Source organism: Anarrhichthys ocellatus, unplaced genomic scaffold, assembly GCF_004355925.1.
Source record: "Anarrhichthys ocellatus isolate YVR2014 unplaced genomic scaffold, GSC_Weel_1.0 scaffold110, whole genome shotgun sequence".
Lineage (NCBI taxonomy): Eukaryota > Metazoa > Chordata > Actinopteri > Perciformes > Anarhichadidae > Anarrhichthys > Anarrhichthys ocellatus.
The window spans coordinates 780,874-798,822 of NW_022280140.1; the positions used below are offsets into that span (position 1 = coordinate 780,874).

At 42.1% G+C, this 17,949-nt stretch overlaps 2 protein-coding genes across 2 annotated transcripts in view; both read left to right on the top strand.

Annotated features, from left to right (window-relative positions):
- The first annotated feature begins 2,824 nt into the window (after positions 1 to 2,824).
- On the top strand, positions 2,825 to 10,459 carry LOC116399379 (glyceraldehyde-3-phosphate dehydrogenase). The gene is made up of 12 exons (XM_031876498.1): positions 2,825 to 2,881; positions 3,184 to 3,231; positions 5,805 to 5,904; positions 6,451 to 6,560; positions 6,666 to 6,756; positions 7,098 to 7,213; positions 7,437 to 7,518; positions 8,241 to 8,392; positions 8,712 to 8,790; positions 8,882 to 8,965; positions 9,257 to 9,354; positions 10,090 to 10,459. The coding sequence occupies exons 2-12, from the start codon at positions 3,209 to 3,211 to the stop codon at positions 10,157 to 10,159; spliced, it is 1,005 nt and encodes a 334-aa protein (XP_031732358.1). The 5' UTR covers positions 2,825 to 2,881; positions 3,184 to 3,208; the 3' UTR covers positions 10,160 to 10,459.
- Positions 10,460 to 11,373: 914 nt separating this feature from the next.
- LOC116399372 (intermediate filament family orphan 1-like) overlaps positions 11,374 to 17,949 on the top strand; it is a 14,968-nt gene continuing 8,392 nt past the window's right edge. Inside the window, exons 1-2 of the mRNA XM_031876485.1 lie at positions 11,374 to 12,912; positions 17,598 to 17,658. Of these exons, the coding sequence (XP_031732345.1) occupies positions 11,984 to 12,912; positions 17,598 to 17,658 (990 nt within the window). The 5' untranslated portion in view covers positions 11,374 to 11,983. The remainder of the gene's footprint in view (positions 12,913 to 17,597; positions 17,659 to 17,949) is intronic.

Sequence of the window (17,949 nt, forward strand, 5' to 3'; positions counted from 1 at the left end):
TCAGCAGGTTTTATCGCCCACTTCCCTTCGTCTTCTCTCAAATCTGCTTCTTGACCTTTGTGGTGCGTCTTTCTTTATTTATTTTCCTCCCACATCCGCTGTCACGTCCACTCTTTAATGAAAAGGAAATGCTATAAATGTCATCGCCTTGAATAATGAAATGATCTCCATAAATTCAATCTTTTCATGGAGACCGATGGAGAAGAAAAACAACACAATATGATGTGTGGCTCTTAATTTGTTAATTATATGGTGTCCGCTGAAGACGCAGGAAGTTTTTATTTTATATTGTGCACTTCAACAAGATATATCAGCTTAACCAAAATAAAATTAATACTTCACATTAGGTGTGTCAGAGTCATGAATGAAAACAAATTATGGTCACTTATTGGGGAAGTATAACTGCAGTGTCACAGAATATATATTTGAAAAATAAATTGTAGTGATCCGTTTTCTAAGTCTGATCTAAAATTGTTGGCTTAAGTAGAGGTGAATATAGGTTTTTGCTAGGATCTTATTTTAAGTTCCTTTAAACAAAAAAGTATCTGTGAAACAGGTGAAAGAAAAAGTGTCAGGTGTTTGTTGTTGTAATACTCATGTCGGCCACAAGGGGCAGAAGTGCTCCACTCCCACCTGTTCTAAATACGACTGAAAGCGTTCATGTTTTCTTCCAGGTGCTTTTACAGATGTACACCTTTTTTTACCAGTTTTCACAGATTGTGACTGTTTTTCAAATGTTCTTAATTCGTAAACACAAGAGACAAAACAATCTAGGTCAGACTTAGAAAATGGATCACCATGTTATTATTCTTTTTTCCCTCCCAGGGCTTCCACAGTTAGCTCAAGTGCAGTAAAAATCAAACTGAAAAGCAACAGTTAAAAAAAAAGAGAGAGAGAGAGAGAGAGAGAGAAAGAGAGCGAGAGAGATATGATGATGGAAGAGCTCTGACTTCATTAGAAGTCATAAAAAAAAGTATTAAAAAATATTAAAAACCCACAAACCAACAGGTTCTGAGAGGCAGAAAAGACAAATATCACACAGGAGAGGAGAGGGCCAGACTTGAGTCACCAGCCAGCTGTTGCAACCAGGTTCCCTCTGTTTCCCTATTTCCTGATAGAGAACGGTTATAGTGGATCATGAATGGAAAATTATCAGTGCAGCTGAAAATGCGGGCCCCGACCGATCACAATGCATTCCTCCAGGTTTGCACAGCGTTGCACCATAACCACACGCCTCTTATCTTCTTTTTGTCTCATTCAAACATCCAAAACTAATCGTCGGTCACATTTTGTTTTTTTTCCGAGACCTTCTGGACTGAGTCAACCTCTGACCTCCCTGAACGGCGGCGCCCCGGCTCACCGTGTCGTCTTGCCAAATGTCACAACCCTTTGACATAGCGAGGCCGTATATAGAGAGCTCAGGCTCGGTGCATGAGAAGGTCGGGCCTCATATTTATAGGCCGACCTTTACTTCAACCTGCGCTGGCTGACTTAAAGAACTGTATGTCCGTCGAGCCCCCGATCATTGTGAGTATTCGGATCCCACACATGATTCGTGTTACGTAACTCTGGGATTACTCTATATTCTTCTATTTATAGACTTAATCCCTCATTCACCTTCCTGCTGACACAAATATTCACTCGAGCAGTGTTTCCAAAACCATCGAGACCCAATTCACATAAGGCCTCATTAATTATGTTGCTTAATAAACTGTGCAGCACACACCATCATTAATAGACTGGACAGATGTTGCACCATTGTGTTTGAACAGCATGTCGACACGATATAATGGATGTGAGTTGCTATGTGTGGAGATCATGGCCTGCAGACTGATTAGCCAAGAACAGACTTGGACACAAGGAGCTTTCAGATACACACGGCTCTCAACCAACGACATTTGTCTTTGTCATTATTTGGTTTTGCTGAGATAAAAAAATGAATATTCCGATTGTTTATGAATTAGTTTTGAAGATCGATGTTGTGTCAAGTGTTTCCAGGCGGACACTTAGGGTTCTGAAAAGTGAAGCCGAAGCTGAAGTGTCTGATACCTGCATTCTCTCTAATGTACACTGAAAGGCCTCTGATTTCAAACTCTGTGTTTAGTGATTAATGTAAGTCAAGAGCTTTTATTTCTTCATCAGTGGCACTAAAACAAACCGGGTGCTTGATGCTAAATGGTGAGTTTGTGAGAACAATGCAGCTACAAAGATGGACGTCTGCGGTTGAATATAAAAATGTGATTAAGATATGATGAAATAAAGTAATAAGTACATAAAGCAGTGACACCGTTTGCCTGTCAGTAAAGATAGAAAAATAGTGCAGAGCCTGTTATGTTATAGATAGATAGGTGGATGCGAACTGTATTTATTACACTGATGTTATTTAAACAACAACATCTAAACAAGGGCAGTTTGAATTAAGCCTTTAGTTTGTAAGAGGAATGTGTTAAATATCGTCTTTATTTTCATAGAAATCACTTTTTTATTTTTTTTAAATCTAAAAATCACTTCCGGGTTAGTTTGTGCCGCTTCGTCATGTCGCTCAGCAACCACATTGTGTATCCCCCTGCGCTGGAACTACCTTTGTTGGCGGATGTTTTAGTATTCTACAGTAAATAAAAAAGGTCATAATGTGTCACATACTGTCGAAATAAAATAAATAATTTGTTCAAAATTAATTCAGGTCTTTTGTATCCCTCTCTCCTGTAGACCTCGTGACTCGTTGATTGACAGGCAGCTGCACGCGACCTTGACATTCTGACGAGCGAGGGGGTGGGAGAGGGCGTGTCCGGCGGTCGCGCGCTGGGAATAAATAGCAGTGACTCCTCGAGATCGTCCCCCGCTTTCACTTCTCCCCCCGCGAGGACAGACTTCACAAACGGTACTTTATTCACCAAACTCATTTTCAGTCGATTAACATTTGAATTTTGAGAGTTTTGTTCTGTTTTTTTATGCAACAAACTGTCAAAAAAATGTACTTTTTGTGGATATCATCTCAGAATTCCTTTTGTCTTCTAATTGATCTGCATGCTGCTTTTACAACTTTTAGATTTTTTGCATTTGTATTCAAGGTTTTAGTCTTGTAATTATGAGTGCTTGTATTTATTGTTGCATCTTCATACTTTTGCATGATGCAAAGATGATGCTTAAACATGCATTGTGTCTTATATCTTTCCCTTCCAGTGAGGACTAGAACATATCAGGCAAAATGGTGAAGATTGGAATCAACGGGTGAGTTGACTTTTATTCAGGTTTAAGTCAGAGTCAGAGTATTCTTAAAATTAAACACAAATATCAGGCTTTTAGCTGCTGCTTCCTTATTTAAAAAGAACTAAAACGTTTCTCCATATCCTGGATGAAATGTGGATATTTATTATACGAGTTATTAAAATGAGTTTTGGACACAAGCACCTTGAATATGTCACCATTGGTTCTGGAAAAATGTGAATTTTAAGCATCTCCTCACATTTTGTGAACTAAATTCTTCTTATTACAATTATTGATCGTAAAAATAATCAGCACATTAATAAATTAATTTTAAATAATCGTTAGTTGCAGCTCTACTTGACAGTACAGTATTAAAGCCTTAAAACCATGAGTGGAAGTCACACTAAATGCATTAAATTAACAAAATTAGATAAATGTAAAGTGTCCTTAAACAAGACACTGAACCCTAAAATGCATCCAAGGAATAATCTTGAATCACAAATGAATTGAACGCAACATAAAATATATAAAGATGCATAAATGTTAATTATCTGACAATCTCCTCCACAATATTCCTTAAAATAACCTATTTCCTGTTTATTTGGGGCTCTTTCTTTGTCTGAATGTGGTTGTTGGTGGGACAGGTCTCTGGACGGGACCCGTCTTTCTCTGGTTTATTTATAGTCTCCTCAGCTGTCACATTCCTTTTATTCTCCCCTCGTCTATTTTTAACCCTCTAACCTTTTCCGCCGACTTTCAGAGATCGTACTGTGAGACCCCCAGTGTTATAATTTCTCCTCCTCTGTAAAGAAGCAGCTGCTGTCGAGCCTGCTGGGAGATTTAGCTCCTCTTATTTCTGGCCCTCGTATCGAAACCAACTGTGAGCCCCAGAAACAGAAGACGGGCTCAGATCCATTTTGGCCTTCTGGCTGTTTTGGTGGCTTCCCAAAGCCAACAGAGTGAGCCTCTTATGCCCATTCCTCCTGTGAAGGAAGGCAGAAATGTAGACAGTGAGGTTTTATGGTTGAATCATTTCTTTGGATGCAAGTTGGTCGCTCTGCTCTTGAGCAAGGCAGGGCAGCCCCTGGCTCTGCAGTGTGGAGTCAGTGTGGTTCAAATACACAGTAAAGGTTTCTCTATGTTCTCAACCTGCAGTCTTATATTGTTGACACTAATGTGTCCGATTTTTGTTTTTGTTCCCCACTTTTTGACATTCCTAAATCTTGAGAGACTGCGAGTTTAAACCTCTCAGATAATTCACTAGAACCATGTAGGGTTCTTCAGTTTGTCCTAATAGGAGAACCCTTTCTGGTTCCTCGTGGAACATTTTCAGATGGTCCGACCTAGAACCCAACATATGAGAGGTTCGATAGAGAACTCATGTCTGGCGTAATGGTTCCACCCAGAACCCTCAGTGGTTCTATCCAGAACCTTTCCACCTTCTAATGTAGCTAACAAGAACCAAACCAGGGGGTTCTACCGATAACCCCTTTATTTTCCAAGTGTTTCATCTAGAACTCACCCAGGACATCGTACAGAAAACCTTTTAGAATTCACGGGTTATATCTAGAACCCACACAAAGAGCTCTACCAAATACCCTTTTTATAATCCAAGGAATGCATCTAGAGCCCTCCTCAAGGTGTTCTACTGAAAACCCCTTTTGAATTTGAAGATTTCTTTCTTCAAGTTATTTTTGGGATGAAAAGGGTTCTTAATGGAACCCTTAGTCTAACAAGTAACCCTTGAAAAGAAAAAGGGTTCTTCAGAATCAAATGGTTCTTGGTAGAACCTCAGCCTTTTCAGGAAAAACCCGTCTACAACCCTTTTCTAAAAGTTATGTTAGAAATAGGAAAGCATTTGTATCCGTATTCGATATAAAGAACATGGAATTGTAGCAAAGACCTTCCTCCTCCAGCGAGCGGTTTTAATTTCCTGGTGAACCCTGACCTTTTATTCAGATAGACTTGGGGGGGGTTGAAACTGACCCTTGACAACTTACAGCCAGTATGTAATGTGACTCCTGGAGACATGAGACGTTGCATAACAGCACCTCTTAAACCCCCTCTCTGCTGCTTCTACCTGCTGTTCAGCTTGATTATCATGGACGCTTCTTCACCACGCTGGTCCTTTATGCTGCTTACATGTCTCCTCTCACACTCTCTTAGATGAGCTCTCATTATCAGAGTTGTCTCCTCCTTTCCAGCGAAGTGGTTGATATGTAAAATGAAAGTCTGCTGTTCGACCCACCGTGACGGCTGCCATATTAGGTGCAGAACCGGCTCTCGGCAGCCAGCCATTGTTATCTTCGGTGAAGGGCCGCGGGCCTTCTATGGCCCTGCTGTCCGCCACTGGGACTCAGTTTGGCTCTTGGAGCCACCTGCTGGTCAGAGAGGGGAAGTGTGGCGAGAAGCAGTCGCACTGAACTAAAAGAGACAAGTCGGGATTTTACAGATAAAACATCTCCTCTAGAGCTCCTTGATATAAATGACCTTTAATCCATGTTTCATGCGCGGTTGTCTCTTTGTTTGAATTCTGTAAACTGTGAAATAAATGGCGTCTTTCCACACCGAGTGTCTCTTCTCCTCCTGCGTCTCAGGTTCGGACGTATCGGCCGTCTGGTGACCCGCGCCGCCGTCTCAGGAGGCAAGCTGGAGGTGGTGGCCATCAATGACCCCTTCATCGATCTGGACTACATGGTGAGAGGACGTCCTGTTCTCCCTGTTTCTTCTGAGAGAAACTGTTTTTAGTAGTTTATTTTTGGTGAAATATGGGAAAGTATGATCCCGTAAGCCAAATGTCTCAGATTGTGGGTCATAAACAGAAGAACATCAGGAGTCACAGGCCCAAACCATAGTGAATGTGTTATTTTCTATCAGTTATACTGCAAGAAAAACTGTTTCTACACCAGAAAACCACATGTATGTCTTTGTACATCTGTATTAAAAAACCAGGTTGTAGTTCGACCACGCTGCTGTAAACTAATGGCTAAGTGTAAAAAACAGGCAGGTTTAGAAAGATGAATCTGCAAAATGATCTTTGGGTTTTGAGGAGTCACAAAATGAGGGGTTTTAAATCATTAAGTGAAGGAAGAGAGCAAATATAAATGTTTGGAAACCTTTGGAGATGCTACATGTTGGAGCTACTTTGACTAAAGACGCTGCTCTTGGCTCATCAGATCCTTTCTTGTAAGATGCGGTTGTTAATACTCGTGTCTTCTACTTTCCCTTCTTCCCCTCCTGCAGGTCTACATGTTCAAGTACGACTCCACTCACGGCGTGTGGAAGCACGGAGAGGTGAAGGCCGAGGGCGGCAAGCTGGTCATCGGCAGCATGCACATCATGGTCTTCCACGAGTACGCGCACTTTGTTTTTTTTACAGTCACATTCTTTTTACATCTTTCTTCTACCTTGCGAGTCTGATCGCAGCAGAGTTTAACCTCTCTGACGTAATCAAACAGGAAGGACCCCGCCAACATCAAGTGGAGCGACGCTGCTGCCGAATACGTCGTGGAGTCCACCGGTGTTTTCACCACCATCGAGAAAGCCTCTGTGAGTTCTAAGTAGAAGAAACGGGCAGTTTCAGCTAAAAAACATAGATTATATGTTTTAATCTGTTGAGAACTGATCAAACATAAGAGGATTAACTTCATTTTCACATGTTTGTTAGTTAGTTAAAGTGGCATAAACATGCTTATAGTTCTATATTTAGAATAAATATTATAGTATTATTCTTAAAATCTACTGTAGTGTAATACATTATTTGATTCTAGAGCATGAAGGAGCTACAAATGATAACATATAGGGTTTGATGATGCATTTTAGAGCTACGTCATTTCTGTTTTTCATTTAAAATGTAATGAATATTACTGCGTTCCTCGTTTCCCGTCCAGGCTCACCTGAAGGGCGGCGCCAAGAGGGTGCTGATCTCCGCCCCCAGTGCTGACGCCCCGATGTTCGTCATGGGCGTCAACCACGAGAAGTACGACAACTCCTTGAAGGTGGTGAGGTGAGTCGCTGCTGATTCTGGATCTGAAGGAGTCGCGTTTATAGATTTCCGACGCAGCATGTTAAGTGTCGTCAAAGCTGGAGAAGACGGATGAGAACATCTGGATGCCTTTTAATGCTCTGCAAAACAAATGTCAAACCGAGATCATCTCTTAAAACACCTTTTGATGAAAGTAGCACCGTAACTGTGTGTGGTTTGTAACCTGTGGTCACTGTCTTCATAGCAATGCTTCCTGCACAACCAACTGCCTGGCTCCCATCGCCAAGGTCATCAACGACAACTTCGGCATCGTTGAGGGTCTCATGGTAAAGAACTCGGACGCTTCATTCATTCAAACCGCTGTTATTAAAGAGCGTTTAAGACCAGAAGTCGGAAAGTTTACTTTTTATTAAAACGCTCGGTTTGAACTGAGCAGCTGTGTTTGTCGACTCAAGATTTGTTATACATTCATATTAACAAAAGCGTACTTACTCTGACCAGCAGCCAAAACTAAGAAAAACATGCATTTATTAAGCTGAAACGAATCACTTGATTGTGGTTTGTTGACTCATATTCTTCAGGTGAATTATATTTATTTATACTTGGTGTTGAAGAAGACCTAAAACGATCAGACCAGCTGACTCTTTCACTAACTTGATGGTTTGTTAGAACAGTTTTCTGATTATTTGTTGCGTTTAGAGCAGATGTGTGAGATATGATGCACTGATCTTGTACAATACTGTATTTTTATTTATTTGAATTTGTTATTTATTTAATTTTGAACACTAAAACAAACAAACATACACAACCCATATTTAACCACAAGGCATAAGATATAGACTAGACTAGATAGAGATATCTACAATATTTCATGAAAGATGTAGAAAACCATATTTTACAATACTGTCGTCTATTGATCGAACGGTTCGTTAACAAAAGTGCCAGCAGGGCGTTATCTAACACACACACGCACACAATATAATCGTAACAATCTGATTCAACACATAAAAGATGGATCTAATGAATCATTCTGCTCCCTCTCCTCCAGAGCACCGTCCACGCCATCACCGCCACGCAGAAGACCGTTGACGGTCCCTCCGGTAAGCTGTGGAGGGACGGACGCGGCGCCTCACAGAACATCATCCCCGCCTCCACCGGAGCCGCCAAGGCTGTCAGCAAAGTCATCCCCGAGCTGAACGGGTACGATTCACCGTCGCCCGGTTGGTTTATTTAGCGTTTGCAATTAGTCGTTTATTGTGCTTTTTTTCATGCTAAATTACTTCTTTTTTTTTTTTCTTTTTTTTTTTTTTTACTTACTCTAGCATACAAAAGATTTAAACTGGTGCTTTTGTGTGACTCCTTTTGGAAAGTTTTGCAGTCTTATCGTACTACGTATTTCTTTCGGACAGCCCTAAAGTCCAGTGTTAATATCCCCCTTTGAGGAGAGATCATCACAGGGAATAAAACACACCTTAAATCATCTGTTTCTAATGTGTGTTGATGTTTCTTCTTCTCACAGTAAACTGACCGGCATGGCTTTCCGTGTCCCCACCCCCAACGTCTCTGTGGTTGACCTGACCGTCCGTCTGGAGAAGCCCGTGAGTGTCTCTTAACCTTTCAAAACCTAACAACTCAGTTTACCGTCTGTGACGTAAATCCTCGTTTAATTAAAATGTCTCGTCCTTTCAGGCCAAGTACGACGACATCAAGAAGGTGATCAAGGCCGCTTCTGAGGGACCCATGAAGGGAATTCTGGGATACACAGAGGACCAGGTACAGAAAGAATAAAACATATGGAAACAAGACAGTCATCATGTATAATTTTAGACCTATATATGAACAGAACATTTTCTATGGGAGTGTGCGTAGAGCCCAGTACGAGCCACTAGATGGCAGCACATCTATTATAACTTAAATTATAACTCGTAAAGAATCTTTAAACTGAAAAAATGAACTGCATTTATAACCCATGAAGCCAAATCTGCAGGTGTTTGTACTTTGTACATTTGTCTGCTGCTCCTCTACATGTATGAACCTGTTGTGTTTGGTCCTCTTTCTGCTCAGGTTGTGTCCACAGACTTCAACGGAGACACTCACTCCTCCATCTTTGACGCCGGCGCCGGCATTGCCCTCAACGAGCACTTCGTCAAGCTGGTTTCATGGTGAGCTAACGGCGCGCAGCGTAGCGGGATCATTGATCGGCTGATTGAGACCAAACATGGATGAAAGTTTATGTAAACTGTAATGAAGGAGGAAGGTCTTCCAGATTTGTTAGCTGTGCCTCAAAGATACAAATTTAAAAAGTCCATATTCATCATAACAAACACAAAGAAATGAAGGTTTGTATTCATAGCTGTGCAACTACGTCACTTTTCTAACTTTATTTTTACAAAAATTAAATAAATTATACTTCATATGACTAAAGTGGATGGATGAGAAATGGATGATGGAATTAAATTTTGAATGACCAAATTATTCAACTGTAAGCGGAGAAAACAACTGACATTCCACATGTTTACAGTTGTTGTTCCCCCACTAAAGAGCACTTTAAACACCAGACAGGAAAGTATTCAAGAAATCACACTTGCAGAGTTTTACAGGGAACAATGTCTTAATTATAATAAACGCAACATTTATTGAAGACGCAGCTACGTTTTGCTCACAAAGTGTCACTGCTTCTTTATTAAAGTCTGTGCTGACAATATGGCCACCATTTTTCTTTTCTCCATTAAATCTCCCTTTCCTGCACACTTAAGAGCATTTTTTTCTATTAGTAAACAATTCCTTAAAACATGCACATTTATGCACTGAATTCTGAAAAATGTAAATGTTTATTTGCTCTACAAACCATGCTTTACAAGTTATTCCCATTCATAAATATCTCTGCTTGTCTGCAGGTACGACAATGAGTACGGCTACAGCACCCGCGTGTGCGACCTGATCCTTCACATGTTCTCCAAGGAGTGAAGTCCTCTTTCATTTTCCTTCCCATGATTCCCCTCTTCCTTCACCTGTAACATGGAAGCCGCGCCATCCGCTACCCGGGAGCAAAACATCCTCTACGACAAACTGATAACTGACAACAAATACTGATTATAATACCTTTTTATATGATATGCGTGGCGTGTGCTCTGTCCGCACTAAGCAGTGTTTGAAGAGGTGGTTTTTTTTTTTTTGGTTTTTTTTTCCCCATCACTGAACTGTATTGTACTGAACGGTCTGGTTGCACTAAACATGATAATAAAGTCCTCTAGTTTGTGGAAAGACTGTGATGTAGTTTGTACTCACTGTGATTAGTGGAAATAATCTACCTAACAGGTCTGTTTTTATATTCAAATTGCATGAAGTTTTGTGCAGAATAGGGAATACATTTCTGGGAAAATGGCCAAAATGTAATTAAATAGTTAATTTGTCCAACATTATTAGACTGAACCCCAGAGAGGAGAGTTAGGGGGGGGGGAGGACTGTAGTTTTCTGGGGAGACATGTCACTCCTGATAATGTTGCATGAATCATTTGTCTCTCTTAATTACCTCTAATCAACGACGACAGTGTCACCCCTCCTCTGACTGTTAGACGCCCCCCTTTGTGGTTTACACGTCACTTTTAATTCACTAATTTGTCAGGGCGAAAATATCACCCGAACATTCAGCCAGCTGACATGCTGAAACATCACTGTATTTCTATTTGCGTCATCCGTGATCTACATTAATCCGTCTGTCATGCAGCAAGAAACAAAGCTTTATTGTCATTTAATACAGGATTGCACAATGAAATTGAGTTGTAGCCCCCATGCTATAAATGGATATTTAAATGTCTAAATAGAATAAATATAAATACCTGGGAGGGAGGAGCCAATTAGCATTAGTTAGCTAAGTTAGCGTTAGCTGTTAGCTAGCCAGACCACAGGAAAGCTAACGTTAATTCAAACGGCAATACACCGTTTGGGGGTTAAAGGAGGACATTTGCCTTTTATTTCTTGTTTTGAAATGTGAATTAAAAGGCATTGGAAAAACCCTCGGATTGAGTAACGTTAGTCTCCATATAATTGATCCAGGAAGTTTAACCCAGGCGGACTGCACGGTGCTCCTCTGTAACGGGCAGTACGGTAGCCCAGGCGGACTGCACGGTGCTCCTCTGTAACGGGCAGTACGGTAGCCCGGGCGGACTGCACGGTGCTCCTCTGTAACAGTCAGTACGGTATGTGAAAGCCGCAGTCAGTTCACTGGTGTTTACCCGTGAGCTCTGCAGCACCTCTGCTTAAGACTCATTTTACCTCGTCATCTAGTGCCAAAGTTAGTGTTTCCTCTTCTGACTGCCAGGTACGGTGCTTATATTTTTGTATTACAGCTGCAAAATATATCCTAAGCGCTTTATTCTACCGCTTAGAATAGACATTTTTATGATAGTGCGCGTCGCCTCTGTGATCTCGCGACTGATCCCTGCGTGAAAGTCAACTCAGTCATCTCGTTTTGCTGCAGCGACCAGCGGTGTGTTTGCGAGTTCAGAGGCACATTGTCTTACTGTATATTTGCCATAGCGTATAGTCATTAGGGTTTACTGTAATCTTGTATTGGGAGATTGTTATTTTGCTGCGATTTTGGGCCCGTGAAGCATCACCAGGCCTTATCCCACAGCTCTTTTTTTGCATAAAGGTGTTAATAGCGAGGATCTAGGAGAGAGAGGGGGGGAGTCAAAAACAAAGTGGGCCTGGATCCGTTTCCTTCCTATAATCAGGTTGTAAACGGAATACTTTTTCCGAGTTGAATAGCCTGTATAGAAGTCTGGGTTAATGCCGGATTTCGAGCACTTCAGATTTTCCTATTCGAGCATGCAGCAGCAGCATCAGCACCAACATCAGATGACGAACGACTCCGCAATCCTGGAGCCTGGCTACTTCCTGGGGGACCACGGTGGGTTCGGTCCAGATGGGTGGTCCGGGCTGGACCTGGGCGCCCTCCCGCCCTCGGGCCTCGCCTACCTGCACCTGAGCAACAACCACAACCCTTTATTACACCGCGGGGTGCCCCCCTCCCCTGCGGCCACGGCGCTGCGCAACGACCTGGGCTCCAACATCAGCGTCCTGAAGACGCTCAACCTGCGCTTCCGCTGCTTTTTGGCCAAAGTGCACGAGCTGGAGCGCAGGAACAAAGTGTTGGAGAAGCAGCTGCAGCAGGCGCTCGAGGACAACGGTGGAGGGGACGGACAGCACCAGAGGCCGCTGACAAAAGATATTGGGGTCCAGACTGGATTCATTGGGCCTATTCCTGCCAGACCGGGTCTCATTCTGCTCCACAACGTCAACAGCTCGGCCTACCTGCCCGGCGGCCTCCTCTCTCCAACCCTGAACCCTCCTCTTTATGACAACAAATACCTGGGAAGCAACCTCAACCCGGTCTCCACGGATTCAAACTCCAACCTCACCACGTCCGGTTTCTCCCTCAGCCCGGCTCTGAGTCCCACCGACCCGTCCAAGACCATCACCAACACCGGGACGAACACCAACAAAACCCCGCCGCGTTTCCTCCCCGGGACCATCTGGTCCTTCAACCACACCCGCCGGTTTGGCACCGGGAGGGAGTCGTGCGCCTCGGGCCCGGGAGTCTCCTGGACGCAGCCGGACGGTGTCGGGGTCCAGGTCGACACCATCACACCTGAGATCCGGGCCCTGTACAACGTGCTGGCCAAGGTGAAGAGAGAACGCGACGAGTACAAGATCAGGTGAGAGTCGTTTATACCTGCATGCTTCTTAAAACTATTAACATGGATCATCAACTCCAATGCAAACATTTTGACATTCAAGTGGCTGAATTCTGATTTATTCTTTTCAAAGTGAGAAACTTTTTAAGGCAGTAATGATGAGCCATGACTGTAATATCACAAAAATAAGAATATTTGACGAATATTGGTATCACAATATGGCAAAATTACATTAAATACAATTAGATTAAATAAATACTAAATCTGTGTGTATATATATATATATTTAAAATATATATAAATATATGATATGTTTTTTAAATAGTTTTGCCTTGTTATAAAGTAAACAAATCATTTTCCTTCAAATCATTAATTAAAAAAATACATTTTGTAAAACAAGCCTAAAAAAATACTTTTTACCATAAATCCTCAGCTGCCAGTTTATTAGGAGGTGCTTGGTAATTGGGTCACCAGCTCTCAACAATACACCTTTTATAGTAATCATGTACCAGCAGTACTTTAGTGTATTTAACCTCATCCACCAGGCTTGAGCTCCTTCTCCACAATATATTTCTGAAAAGCTGAAACATGATAACTGAGCTTGAGTGATTTTTTTAAAATTTAACCCCGAAACAGTTTCTGCTGAGGTAGCGATCGCTTTAATGTCTCTGCTGGCTTGGGGTCAGTGAGCGCAGTGCTGCAAATCATCGCTGATTTTTTTTATTAGACAACATTTATTTGGCAGATGATTTTATCCAAAGTGACTTACAGTGCATTCAAACTCTATGACTGAGAGCTCAAAGTCATAAAAACACACGATGCATTTATTTTTGCATCATTGTGAGAACCTGTTGTTCACTAGATTACCTGGAAAACAGACATATTTCACTTTACAGCATATTGCATATGACACAGTAATCATTTAACCAAATATTGTGTTTGCTATATTGTGTTATTGTGTTTTTAGTATCTGAACTAAATAATCTTACTGTACATTTGTGACCTTTTGCAGGAGCTTACATGATGAGAACGGCATTAAATAAAAGCCTCAGGAAAACAGTTTGTGCAGAGCAGGATGTTATAAGTAAACATCTGTTCATTTACAGCTTCCTGTAGCTTTTAGTCTGAAGTGTAAACCTCTTCTCTTTCTTTCTTTGCTCAGCGCCTGTTTTTTGGAGCACTGACCTGTTTCACGCCGTCTTTGCTGCTTTATGCTAAAAAGCAGCGACCGCACTACTTTGTGCTGAGGCAGGACGTCAACGCTTCACTCACATCGATTTCACAACGTTATCGTTTAAATTTCAGTGCTGCACGAAACGAAACACGTGAGCTTGAGATAGAAGTGGTGCAGATATTTCCTCCAATTAAGCAGCTTTTGCTTTGTTAATGTGATTTATTTATATTCACAATCGTAAAATGTACATCAGTTTAGTAATGGATAATCTGTTGATCGTGTTCTCGATTAGTTGTTTGGTCGGTGTTTCCTGAAGCCTCAAATGTCTTGTTTTGTCCACGACTCAAAGATATTCAGTTTACTGTCACAGACGAGTAAAGAAAGCAGAAAGTATTCACATTAAAGAAGCTGGAATCAAAAATGATTTCCTCAAACCTGTTAATTGATCATCAGAACAGTTGCTGAATGATTTAGTAGTTGACTAACGCTGTGGCAGCAGTTTGATGTAACGGGGAGCGAGGCTTTATTTTAATGTTTGTAGTTTTTATACTTTGCTAATCTTGCAGCACTGAAGAAAGTTCTCCTCTGAAAATATTTCCTTTCTGTTTCCTTTACCTTCAGGGTCAAAACCTACTTTTTATAAACGTTATAAAGTTTAAATGTTGGATGTGTGTGTATTGTCCACTCTGTGAGGTTGATATGTGACGTCCAGCTCTCCATAAGTAAAAGTCTGCATTCATTCATAAACTATGTTAACTGAGGAGCACTTCTAGGCGCGGATGATATAAAACCTTCCTGTTCGACTCATCAAAACAAAAGATCTAACCGTGTTAGAACATATTCAGTCCTTTATTAACATGTCAGAGGTACAAGCTTGTGGACATGAAGAGGTCGACTACAGTCAGCTAAAGTTAAAGTTTATATAAAGACTACAAACCTTTATAGAATAAACATTCAGCATTTAAATCAGTTGACGGTCAGATTGTGAAAGTGAAGGGCTCTTAGTGTGGTACATCTATAATCTTATATGTTGTCTTAATTCTCTTTTATTTGTGCTTCTGTGCTATCTGTGGCAGCTAAGGCTCATGGGTATTGTAGTATTTGAAGACATCTACTGCACTTCGCTGATGGAAAAAAAGAAAACATGATTTCTGTGATTCTCTTAAGACCTCACTGTCCTTGATTGTAGCTTGTTTACTTCTCAGAAGCTCTTCCAGCTCTACAGAGACGACGCTCGTCATGAGGGTCAAAGCAGAAGAGCTGCGATTCCTCTGAAGGGAGGAGGAGTCGTCTGGGGAAAGATTCACATCAGCTGTTGTTTTACCCTCTCACGTGATCTCCCTCATTCTGCTGTCTCACATCTTCCTCTCTTTGCTGTCTTGGTCCTCTTCCTCCTCTTCCTCCTCCTCATTCTCCTCTTCCCCCCCCCCCCCCTTCCAGCTGGTACCTGCAATGCAGCACTGGCCGGTGACCGCCAGCAGTGATGTCACCCAGTCTCCTCTCTGTCCCTGCCTCCCTCTCATTGTCTCTCTTTCTCTCTCTTTCTCTCTTTCTCTCTCTTTCTCTCTCTCTATCTCCCTCTCTCTCTCCATCTTTATGCTGTCTTGCTCTGTGTTTTTATTTTGTTTTAGTGAAATGTTTGCTGACTCATCATCATCCATCTCTGCCCTTCTGTCCTGCACACACACCTTCTCCCCCCCTCCCCTCTTCTGTCCCATGTGAGCCTCTGCAGCCTCAGACGAAACGCTGACATCATCATTAATGACATCACCATTAACGACATCAGTTCATCCCCAAACGACACCGCCGTCTTTGGATTTATTTTCCCTCTTCCGCTCTCAGCTCTGTTCAGTTTAGTGAGGCTGTATTATCACATTTCCTTTTTATTAGAAAACACGTTGCCAAACATATGTGGAGGTTACACCACATGCGTTCATCTGAAGTCCTGCTTGCAGTCGACATTCAATTTCATCCCGGAGGTGTTGGATGGAGTCGAGGTCGGGGCTCTCTGCAGGCCAGTTGTTTTATCCTCCTAAAATATCTTTGTACGCTGCAGCAGGAAGATTCTCCTTCACTGGTTTAAAGGGAGCGTAGCCCAAGACCAGGAAGACCAGGAAGACCAGCCCCAGACCCTCTAGTTTAAACACACACACTTAAATGGTCTCAACGAGCTTAAATGCTTTCTCGCATACTCTCTCACCTCGTAATGGATGCACTGTGAGGCTGCAGTGAGTCTTAGAGTGTGTGAGTGTGTGTGTGTGTGTTAAACAACAGCATCGTCTTGTAGAAACAACGAGGTCACCCAGGTTGCTGTCTGAGCCGGCCACCACACAGTTACTCTTTAATATTAGAGGGAACACGTGCATCTTGTCTGTTAAATCTTTACTCAACAGCGAGTAGAGAGCCAAGGCCAGGCTAGCTGTTTCCCTCTGCTCCCAGTCTTTATGCTAAGCTAAGCTAAGCGCCTCTATACTTTGAGTGTGGTATAGATTCTTCTCATCAACTCTGACAAAGAAAGTGTGTAAATGTTTGTATCACACAATATTTAAACACTCCTTCTGAAAGGAAGTCAGAGTTGACTGTTGGTTAGAGACACAACAGGAGGTCGGACATTTTGAATTTACGTCCTAGTTTGCAGCTCATGAGTGCAGCGGCCTGGTCTCCCCGTAGTGAAAGAGAAACCAGCTTCTGCGTAGCCGCTCTAAAACACAATGGCAGCCGGCAGCCTCACTGCAGAGCCACGTGTTGAGACTGACAAACAGACGAGAGCAACATGGACGCCGGCTCCCTCGCTGTGACCGTCTCTGCTGCCTCTCGTCTGTGTCTCCGTGTTCTTCATCCTCCTCACACGGGACACACATCTGATGTCTCAGTTCAAAGACAGACGCATTCAAACAGTTGCAAATAGTTGGGATCAAGTCGGAGAAGCAGCAGAAAACAAAACGTTCTGAAAAAAGCCTGTTCTGAGGGAGCCACCGGTGGAAAGCATGTTGTTGCTTTAATCAAAGAGGATTCCCGAGTACGGTGGCCCTTTTAGGACATTTAGACTCAGTTTGTCAGACCCTACACTGTCTGACTTTGAATGTTTCCACGTAATCGTAAGTGTGCTGATGTTGGCATTAATGCAGCGTTACAGCTGAGACTGACAGGAGTTTGGTGATTTAGTTTTAAAGGTTTCGTTTCATGCACTGAAAGGATGAAATAGTTTAAATTCTGCCCTGAGGAGGAAACGTCAGAGTATCACTAAAGTACGGATTCACTCATTTTATACTGACCACATGAAGTGGATATGAGGCCAGACCTTCAGTTATCATTCACTGAGGTTGTAATTGTCTTTGACGATTTAGATTAGCGTTGCATCTCCCATTGGTGTAGAAGTCACCAAAGATAACAAAGGAAGAAAGACAAAGACGTAGAAATAGTCTGAATATTATGTGATCATTTGACTCTGTTCTTCTACTACAAAGTGCTGATTTATCTGCTTAATCCTCAATATATCACAACATCGCTGCTTTCTGTGTGTGTTTCGTAGATGGGAGGACGAGTACACAGCCAGGGTGGACCTGCAGGAGAAGGTGGCTGAACTGGAGGAGGTAACGTGACCTTTAAAATGCTGAATCATCGAACTGCTCCAGTTCAGAACTACTTCAAAATGTAGCTGCTCTTCTTCTTCTCTTCTTCTGAACGCATCTCTAACCTCTTCTTTAAATAACAACTGATCCAAAGGATGAAAACCACACGTTCTTTCTCTTCCTTTTATTTAGAAACACATTAAATACATAGTACAGGAGCATCTTCAGTTATTATCCAATCTATATATTTAGGATGTAACTTCACGTGTGTGTGTGTGTGTGTGTGTGTGTGTGTGTGTGTGTGTGTGTGTG